Below are 9,898 nucleotides of genomic sequence, written 5' to 3' on the forward strand. Positions count from 1 at the left end.
GTACTGAGTACCTATTACACATTCAGGACTATACTGCAAGGTAAAGCAGAGAAGTGTAAGGCCTGGCCCTGCCCTAGAGAATTTCAGTCCAGGTGGACAAACTGGCGCCACCCTTCTTAGCAGCTAATAAAATGTGCTGGGGCCTCCCTGAGGGATACAGGTGATGCTACTGCAGACCCTGAGTGTCCTGAAAACAAAGGCTATAGTTTATTCATCTCTGGATTCCCAGGGCCTGTCCCATGTTAAATGTCCTGCAAATGTTTGCTGTTTGAATAAATGAATGAATGAATGCTACAGAGGCTCAGAGTTTGGAAAGAGTTTATAGTCTTTGGTCATCAGGGAAGCCTCCCTGGATGTAAGCTGGGTCTTGAAATGGAAAAATTTGGATAGCCAGAGAGGCTGAAAGGGGACTTTGGCTTCTCAATAAAATCAGAAAATCAACTCTGCTGACCAGGGCAGAGTGTTAATATCATGTTTTGTTTTCTGATATCTCTCAGTGATAAAAGAAGCTGCTATCTTGAAGAAACACAACTTATTTGAAGATAACATGGCCTTGCCCAGTGAAAGTGTGTCCAGCTTAACAGATCTAAAGCCCCTCACAGGGTCAAACCAGGCCAGCCCTGCCAGGAGAGCTTCTGCCATTCTGCCAGGAGTTCCGGGTAGTGAGACCCTCAGTAACGAAGTATTCCAGGAGTCAGAGGAAGAGAAGCAGCCTGAGGTCCCTAGCTCGTTGGCCAAAGGAGAAAGCCTTTCTCTCCCTGGGCCAAGCCCACCCCGAGATGGGACTGAGCAGGTGATTATTTCAAGAGTGGATGACCCCGTGGTGAATCCTGTGGCAGCAGAGGACACAGCAGGACTCCCGGGCACATGCTCATCAGAGCTGGAGTTTGGAGGGACCCTTGAGGATGAAGAACCCGCCCAGGAAGAGCCAGAACCCATCACTGCCTCAAGTTCTTTGAAGGAGCTCAGAAAGTTGCTGACAGCGTCCATGGAAGTACCAGTGGACTCTGCTCCAGTGATGGAAGAAGATACGAATGGGGAGAGCCACATTCCCCAAGAAAATGAAGAAGAAGAGGAAAAAGAGCCCAGTCAGGCAGCTGCCATCCATCCCGACAACTGTGAAGAAAGTGAAGTCAGCGAGAGGGAGGCCCAACCTCCCTGTCCCGAGGCCCATGGGGAGGAGTTGGGGGGATTTCCAGAGGTAGGCAGCCCAGCCTCTCCGCCAGCCAGTGGAGGGCTCACCGAGGAGCCCCTGGGGCCTGTGGAGGGGGAGCTCCCAGGAGAGGCCTGCACACTCGCTGCGCATGAAGGAAGACGGGACAAGTGTACCAAGGAAGGGGAGGCCTCACAGCAAGAGGGCTGCACCTTAGGTTCTGACCTCATCTGCCTCAGTGAGAGCCAGGTTTCCGAGGAACAAGAAGAGATGGGAGGGCAAAGCAGCGCGGCCCAAGCCACGGCCAGTGTGAATGCAGAGGAGATCAAGGTAGCCCGTGTTCATGAGTGTCAGTGGGTGGTGGAGGATGCTTCAAACCCGGATGTCCTGCTGTCACACAAAGCTGATGTGAAGGAGGGAGAAGGTGGACAGGAGAGTTTCCCAGAGCTGCCCTCAGAGGAGTGAAAGGGACAATTTGGCTGAAGTCTTTCTCTGAACAAAGCCAAAGGGTTATAGGGGTACACTTAGGGGTTGCATGCAAGCTGTTACCAAAAAATTTTTAAGTATTTTCTTAATTTGAATAATAAAACCAGAAGAAATGCATACAGGGCATGAGCAACTGAGGCAAACCTTTGTGGGCATGAATTGTTCTACAATGAATTTTTGCTTTAGTATTTTAATAAGAATTACAAAGGCAATGGCATACTTGGGGTGAGAGGGAGCTGAGGATGTCTGAGGAGGGAATAGTATTGCAGGGAAGACAGAAAACCGTAGGATGACAGTTTTGAGTATACTCTGCACTTTTCAATGGTGCAATCTTCTTATGCACTTTAAGGCTTTTGAATTTTGTTTGAGAATGCAAATGTATACTGTAAGTGTAGCTTTACTATCTACTATACCTACTTCACCATCTCTTAAGGACTCGGCATTTGTCCACAGTCAGGCTGCAAGAGAGGGTAGGTCGTGAACAGTCACCCGTGCTGGCTGTAGCCCCACAGAGACAATCATGCCCAATAGATTCAAGAGAAGCTGAGTGGAAATGGAGGGCGGAAGGTGTGATCTGTGGGACTGTCTGGCCCTGTTACTCATCCTGCTATCAATTTCTTATTAATTAATCTCGATGATTCTTATTAATTAATCACATTTTTCAGGAAATTCAGATGAGGCAAGAAAATTTTATTGGCCTGGGTAAGCCTGAAAGCATTCCAAATTAGGCTTAGACTGTGCAAAGCGCTTAGCTAAGTTATCGAGCTTAAAACCCATCAATTAAACAAACATTATTTGAACAGTTACTGCATGCCACGCACTGTGTTGGGCTTAGTAATTAAAAAAAGAAAAGATAAGTGCTTGTTCTAGCATAAATTAAAAGGTCCAAGGGAATTTAATCTGGAGTAGAACATATGCCAATTTTTAAACTATGACAGCTTTTTTTTTTTCTCTTTCCATTCAAATAGTCCTGGTTCATGCCCAGAAGGGCACAAAATGAATGAATAAATAAATAAATGAATAAAGACAAAAGCCAAGGTGTATGCCCTCAAGTTCCAAAGATGTTACCAAAAGCTGAAATCATTTGTTTGGTCATTCAGCAAGCTAATTGAGTCTCTGTTATATACCAAGCACTGGGGACACCATGGTGAAAAAGAACTTTGTTCCTTCCTCCTAGAACTTACATTTTAATGGAAATAGACAGAACACATCTTCTTAATGGATGGTGACCTATAACCATTAATGTTGAAAGTGGAAGAGACTTACTTCCAAAAGATTAAAAGGAGTTGTTCTTTTCTCCTTCAGAAAAATACCAGATCATTTCCTAAAATCTCCAGTCCCAGGTATTACATCTTGGTTTCCCTCCCCGACTTTTTATTTTATTTTATTTTTTTGAGATGGAGTCTCACTGTGTCACCAAGGCTGGAGTGCAGTGGTGTGATCTCGGCTCACTGCAACCTCCGTCTCCTGGGTTGAGGAGATTCTCCTCTCTCAGCCTCCCAAGTAGCTGGAATTACAGCCATGCAGTACCACTCCCAGCTAATTTTTGTATTTTTGGTAGAGATGGGTTTTCACCATGTTGGCCAGGCTGGTCTCAAACTCCTGACTTCAAGTGATCCACCCACCTCGACTTCCCAAAGTGCTGGGATTACAGCATGAGCTACCTGGCCCCTCCCCAAATTTTAATATCAGATCTCAACATATTTGTTGAGAACTTGTTTAGATCATCACTATCGAGTAAATTTATGTCAGTTCTTTAGAGCATTTGCTTCACACACAGTTCAACCATTTAACCAGAAATTAAAATATCACCCTCTTCAGCCCTCCCATGAAGAATTTCTAGGTCATAAACATGAATAATAATCAGTATCTGTATAATATCATATCTAATTGTTGCAACTTTTCTTGGAGTGTTTAAATCCTCATGTCTTTGAGGGATCCCACCACAGGTGAAGAAAGTAAAGACCACTTCTCCCCCAGTCTCTGCTTTCTGCAGTGCTCACTTATATCCTGGCATTTGGCATGGTGTGTTGAAATTAGGTTTACTTCTTGTCTCTCCAAAAGGCTCCTCTCTTAAAAGACAGAAACTAGGGTTTAGTCATCATCTGTGCTTCCTGCTAGAAACCCACAGCCTTGAATAATGGCTTCCTGCCTCCTTGAGTCACTTTAATATCCCTGGTGCACAGGACCTGGCATGCGTCAGGCTGCTCGGGAAATGTGGGAACTGGACACCCAGAACACTGCTGTGCTGGGGCTATTTGGGGCCTGCTGTCAGGCAGAGAGACGTTTTGAATTCTGCCCTGGTTGAGTTTTCTCTTAAGTAAAGTCCAAAGTCCAAGGGGCAGATGGCCAGATGCACTGCCCAGTAAGGCAGGGAGCCAAAGAAGCAGTGCCCAGCCCCACAAAGGCTGCCCGACTCCCTGGGACAGTAGTGTGGAGTCCCAGCCCAGGCTGACCTCACACCGGAGCTTCCTAGCTTCCTTTCTTTGCTCAATGCAGGGCTTCTTGCATCCCCTGGAAAGCTAAGAGATTTTTTTCAACCCTAAAAGAGAGTACATTTCACTGCATTGGATGGATGAACATCAGTGCCCTACCTTTATCCATCATGTAGGTCAGGGAGGACTGGGCACTCTTTGGCAGGATGTACTCCAGAATATAATCAAAGAATTTTCTGTACATATTTCACTAAAGACAAGTTTTTGGGCTGGATGCAGTAGCTTACACCTATAATCCCAGCACTTTGGGAGGCTGAGGTGGGAGGGTCACTTGAGCCCAGGAGTTCTAGACAAGCCTGGGCAACATAGCAAGATCTCATCCTTACAAAAAATAATAATGGTGTGTGCCTGCAGTCCTAGCTACTTGGGTGGTTGAGGCAGGAGGATTGTTTGAGCGAGGGAAGTTGAGGCTGCAGTGAACTATGATTGTACCACTGTACTCCAGCTTGGGCAACAAAATGAGACCCTGTCTCAAAAAAAAAAAAAAAGTTTTCTAGAATAAGCAGGATGATTGTTTAATTTGAAGTTGGAACAGGAAACTAGAGTGCATTTAAAATATTCTGTCTTCATTTTAACATGTTGAATGGAATAACTTCATATCACCATGAGTTTGTTTTGCTTTTCATATAGACTTTTATGTGTCATTTCAGTGGTTTCCAGATTGGAGCAAGGTTATTCTGATCTAAATGAATAGCATTTTTTTCCTTAGCCTCTGTGTGCCACTCTGGGTATCTCTCCTGTGGGCAAAGCCATTAGAAATGCATAAAACCTCGAGACATGGTTTTTGGCAAAAACTCCATGACTTTAAACTAGTTCTTTTACTACTGACCTTTCACAGAGAAAAAATACTTTCCTTGAAAAAAATTGGGCTTGTCATTTTTTCCCTTGTAGCTTTGAGCAGAGACACAAGTGCCTTGCATTACACATAGTAAACTTTCTTTTAAAAAAAAATATATATTTTGGAGACTACCAGGGTAAGATTCCAACTTGTCCAAAAGCTTTCTGGCCTTACATATTTTATTATAAAAATTCTCAAGTCTGGTTGTGTAGTCTTCTATGTCGGAGCTAGTGATTTCAAAAGGTTTCACAATTCCCCAAGACAAAAGTTATTTTTGTTCATTATAATAAGGTTAAGTGATATGTGATTCGTAGCAATTTTGATGTGAAGAAGGGAAGGACATCATTGACTTAATCATAGTATCAGTTGATGCAACAGTTGGCAACATGTGCCTTCACACTTTACCATAAAGAGATGGGTTTGAGGGTTTGCCTTCTAAAGTCTGCAACTTCAAGAAAAAAAATCAATACTGTGGATTGACTTTTCTGGTCACTATATAAAGCAAATAAACTTAAAACACTTTGTAACCATGTATTTACTCTGCCAAGTGCCTATATTCCAATAAAATGTTCATCCTTGAAGAGCTGACCAGATGTCATTTATTTGGAAGGAGGCTGGTTTCATCTTTTAAGCAGATGTCACACTTGAATTGTGAGGTACAGCCCTCTGAAATGAAAAGGTGAGTCACTCTTGCTGTATCGTGGACCTTTTACTTTTCTGTTGTCAGGAAGGAATCTGCAGGGAAGCCACTTAATGTCAGGTGTAATTATGCTTTGATAATGCATATGCTTACGTCTCCAGGAATTGGATCACATTCATAATACAGCAGTGGGCAATTACTCTTGATGTAATTGAACTGCTGTTCAAACTTAAATTTATTTTCAGTGGGTAACATTGAGCAAAACATTCATTCTTTCTGTAATTATATATAAAACAGTATTTATTTGCCATGTCCACAGTTGCTCATTTATCCGTGGATTCATTCACCAAAAAAATAATGACTGGTCACCTCCTATAAGCAGGCACTCCAGTGGGTGGTGGAGAAACAAGTGAACACAGTAGATGTGATCTCTGACATCAGCAAACGCAGATTCCCAGGGAGGACCTGGCCAGGGAGAATCCCAAATGAGTATTTACTTCCTCACCTGGCCTACATCTTGTCTATAATCTCACCTTTAACTCTAGTCACACCAACAGGCGAGAGAGGAAGAAACATTGGAGAAATCAAGTCCACCAGTGAGGGGGACACTTGGTGTGGCATAAAATTAATGATTCCTTCTCCCCCTTCCATACCAAACTTCCAGGATGCAAGAATCACTTCCAGAGTGGCCCCCTCAGACCTTCTTCCACTTAGAGCCAAAATTCAGATTGGAATTAAGGGACAGGGAGTTGATTTGAAACTGTTTGCAGAGTTTTTTCTGAGGTCATATGTTTATTGGGTGTGGCTTGGACAGGATCCATGAGTCTTGGGAGGGTCAACTAAAGCTATTCTCTCCTCAGCCACACTTGGAGCGGCCCCTGCTTGAACACCACTGAATCTTTGCCACGTTCTTCCTTTTGCTAAAAACATCTGGCTCTCTTATCTCCATCTGGCCAATTCCCACTTCTCCTGTAAGTGTCAGGATAAGTCAGGCTAAATCCACCCTGCCCCCACAGCCAGTAACACTTTTCTGAACTCTCACCCTAATTTTCTTGCCTCCTTCTGGTCATCCTCTTTCACTCTACTGCAGCATTTACCTTGCCTTTGCCTTTGGGACAGGTACCCTGTCTGTAATCTTTGTAATCGTAGCAAAGGAATACGAAGCTCAATAGCAAATGTTTAATGCATGTTGAAGGGGCCGGGCACGGTGGTTCACACTTGTAATCCCAACACTTTGGGAGGCCAAGATGGGCAGATCACTTGAGGTCAGGAGTTCGAGACCAGCCTGACCAACATGGCGAAACCCCATCTCTACTAAAAATATAAAAATTAGCCGGGTGTGGTGGGAGGCCCCTGTAATCTAGCTAATCAGGAGGCTGAGACAGGAGAATCACTTGAACCCGGGAGGTGGAGGTTGTAGTGAGCCAAGATCATGCCGCTGCACTCTAGCCTGGGTGACAGAGCGAGACTCTATCAAAAAAAAAAAAAAGTTGAAGGAATAGATAAATAGCATCCATCCATTCCAGAAGTAGGAGACAAGTGGAGATATAGCTGATGATCCCTCAGCATGCCATAAGTGGCTGTGAAGCTGGTAACTTCATTTACCCTCAGCCTACTGGGAGAGTTCCATTTCAGTGATGAAAACTGACCATCATTTGTGCATACCCACAGCTCTGGGAGGGAGCTTCAGAGCCAAGTTACCCCCAAGTCAAGCTAGCTATCAATACTATGAACTGCTTCCTAGTTCTCAGGGCAGTGGCCACCACTGGGTTTTCTTAAGGTCTCTATGATGTAATCAATGCAAAAAGTTAAGAAGGTCACCCTTGAATTGCACCCAAGTCTGCAAAACACAAGCAAATGCCCAAGAGTTCATGGACAGCATCTACCTCTGGCAAGCTCTTCTGTTGTGGATGGGCAGGGAACAGAGAGAAACAGATATGGTCCCTGCTTTTTAGGGAGCTCAGTCCATTTGGGAAGATTGAGAAGCAAATGATGGCTCTGTAAGAAGAGGAGGAAGGGTTCTGGCAGCACAAATGTAGGGCAGCTCCTGAGTCTACTCAAGAAATGTCAAGTTTGGTTGTTGAGCTTTTTTTTTTTAAGTTCTAGGATACATGTGCACAACGTGCAGGATTGTTACATAGGTATACATGTGCCATGTTGGTTTGCTGCACCCATCAACCATTTACATTAGGTATTTCTCCTAATGCTATCCCTCCCCCAGCTCCCCACCCCCCGAAAAAACACATGGACACAGGGCAGTTGTTGAACTTCTTAAGCCTGCTCTTTATTTCTTGCCTCCTTTATCTCTTCTCTATCATAAACTAACAACCAAAATCCAGCTGCCTACCCTGAAGGAGACTTTTACCAAGACTCCTTTATGGCAGCCCCACACACTCTTTCCAGGAATCGGGGTCCTCTGGGAACGCTGCTCCAGACCTCCTGCAGATTCTGTTGTGTTTCTCCACTTCTGGACTCCACACAAAGCAGTATACATGTATAGTAGCAAGAACTCCCTTTGTGTTAGCAATTCCAAATTGGGGTGAGGGAGCAACAAGACACAGTTGGGGTGGGAAAATGGAGGAGTTCCTACGGGACGCTGAGGTGATTTTGAACCTAAGAGGTGGCTTCCCCTGGTGAGACTTCAACTTTCCCCTCCTTGCTCTCTCCTTATTCTGTGCTATTGCCTGGACCATGTAGCGAACAGCTTTTGTGCACACTGGTTTGAGAAAGGTCATATGAAGGAAAAAAGGAAGGTGTTTCTATTTCCATCTATTGGAGGCTTCAAGTTTTTTTTTTTAATTTGTGTGACTGGTTTATTGAATAATATTAATTCCATGGAATAACAGTCATGAAACAGTTTTATCTTTCTGCAATTACTAATCCTGCATATGCCCTGCCGAATCTCTTTGCATTGGTAGCAGACCCCTTTATAATATCTTGGGCAGGTATCATAATTTCCTGGTCCCCCTTTCTTTCTAAAAACTTAAAAAATAAACCAAAAGCAACTCAGCATATTCTAGTTGGAAATTTCCATCTCATTTCCATGTCAAGGCCAAGCTTTCATCTAAGAACTTGGGGTTGGGAGGTGGACTTTAGTTCTTTCATCCCCCTATCTCTGCCCATTTATCACGGGGAGGGACTTAGGGGTGTGATCTGTCTGTCGCTGCCCTTTCTTAAGTTTTGAGTCATTAAATTTTGTATTCAGTTGTTAGAATAGATGGTGTTCTCCATGTACCATTTGTCAGTCAGGATTCATTCATGGATTCATTAGTAGACATCAATAAATATTTTTAATATCAAATAATATTTATTGATATCTACTAATGTGCTGCAGACTGCTAGGCCCTGGGAGTAGAGTGGCAAACAAAACTATCAGCCCTTGCCCTCACTACACTCAGACTTCTGAGTTATCTTTTCTGCACTAAAATTTTCAATTATTCTACTTAAGGGAGATACTCTTAATATAAATGAGCCTCTCTCACTTTTCAAATTGCATTTTGGAATTCTTCACTAAATCACCTACAAACTTGGTTTACTTTGAGATTCTTTATGAGAAAGTTGTATGGCTGTCAACTCACTGTGTTACCTCGGGCTAATCACGTAACCTTTACAAGAATTCGTGTCTTTGTAGAACAAGAATAATGGCACCCACATCACAGAATTATTATGAGTATTAAAAGAGATAATGTGTAATAGACATTTAAGCACAGATGAATAAAGAGAGCCTCAGAGAAGTTAAGCCACTTCCTGAAAGTGACATAGCTAGTAACTAATGGAACCAGGCATGTCATATTGCAATTGCTACAAAACGAAACCACTCTAAAACTCAGTACCTCCAAACAGTAAACTCAGACAACTACAGGTCAAGCATCAGGTGCCTGGCTTGCTCTCTCAACATGTTTGGGAGTTGGCTGTATGTTGGTCTAGCCTTGCCCCAACTGGGACAACTGGGCTCTACTCCATGTGGTCTCCCAGATTTCAGCAGGCTAGTCCAGGCTTCTTTTGGTAGAAGCAAGGTTCAGAGAGAGAGAGAGAGAGAGAGAGAGAGAGAGATTGACAGAGAAAGAGGAAGTAAAAGGGTTTTTGAGAGCTGGGCTCAGAACTAGGGCACTGTCACTTCCTCCATGTTCTATTGGCCAAAGCAAGTCACGAGGCTGACTGAGGTTCAAGGGATGGGAGGAGGTGCAAAGTCATATTACATTGGGCATGAGTCCAGGGAAGCCATCGGCTGGGGCCATCAGTGCAATCTGTCTACCTCACCAGGATTCAGAGGTCTCCTGTTTGAC

The 9,898-nt window shown here is 43.8% G+C and overlaps 1 protein-coding gene across 1 annotated transcript in view; it reads left to right on the plus strand.

Moving 5' to 3' along the window:
* NIBAN1 (niban apoptosis regulator 1) overlaps positions 1 to 5,553 on the plus strand; it is a 180,191-nt gene extending 174,638 nt beyond the window's left edge. The window contains exon 14 of the mRNA XM_054435848.2: positions 498 to 5,553. Coding sequence (XP_054291823.1) covers positions 498 to 1,618 — 1,121 coding nt within the window. The 3' untranslated portion in view covers positions 1,619 to 5,553. The remainder of the gene's footprint in view (positions 1 to 497) is intronic.
* Positions 5,554 to 9,898: the final 4,345 nt, after the last annotated feature.

Source organism: Pongo pygmaeus, chromosome 1 (genome assembly GCF_028885625.2).
Source record: "Pongo pygmaeus isolate AG05252 chromosome 1, NHGRI_mPonPyg2-v2.0_pri, whole genome shotgun sequence".
NCBI classification, from domain to species: domain Eukaryota; kingdom Metazoa; phylum Chordata; class Mammalia; order Primates; family Hominidae; genus Pongo; species Pongo pygmaeus.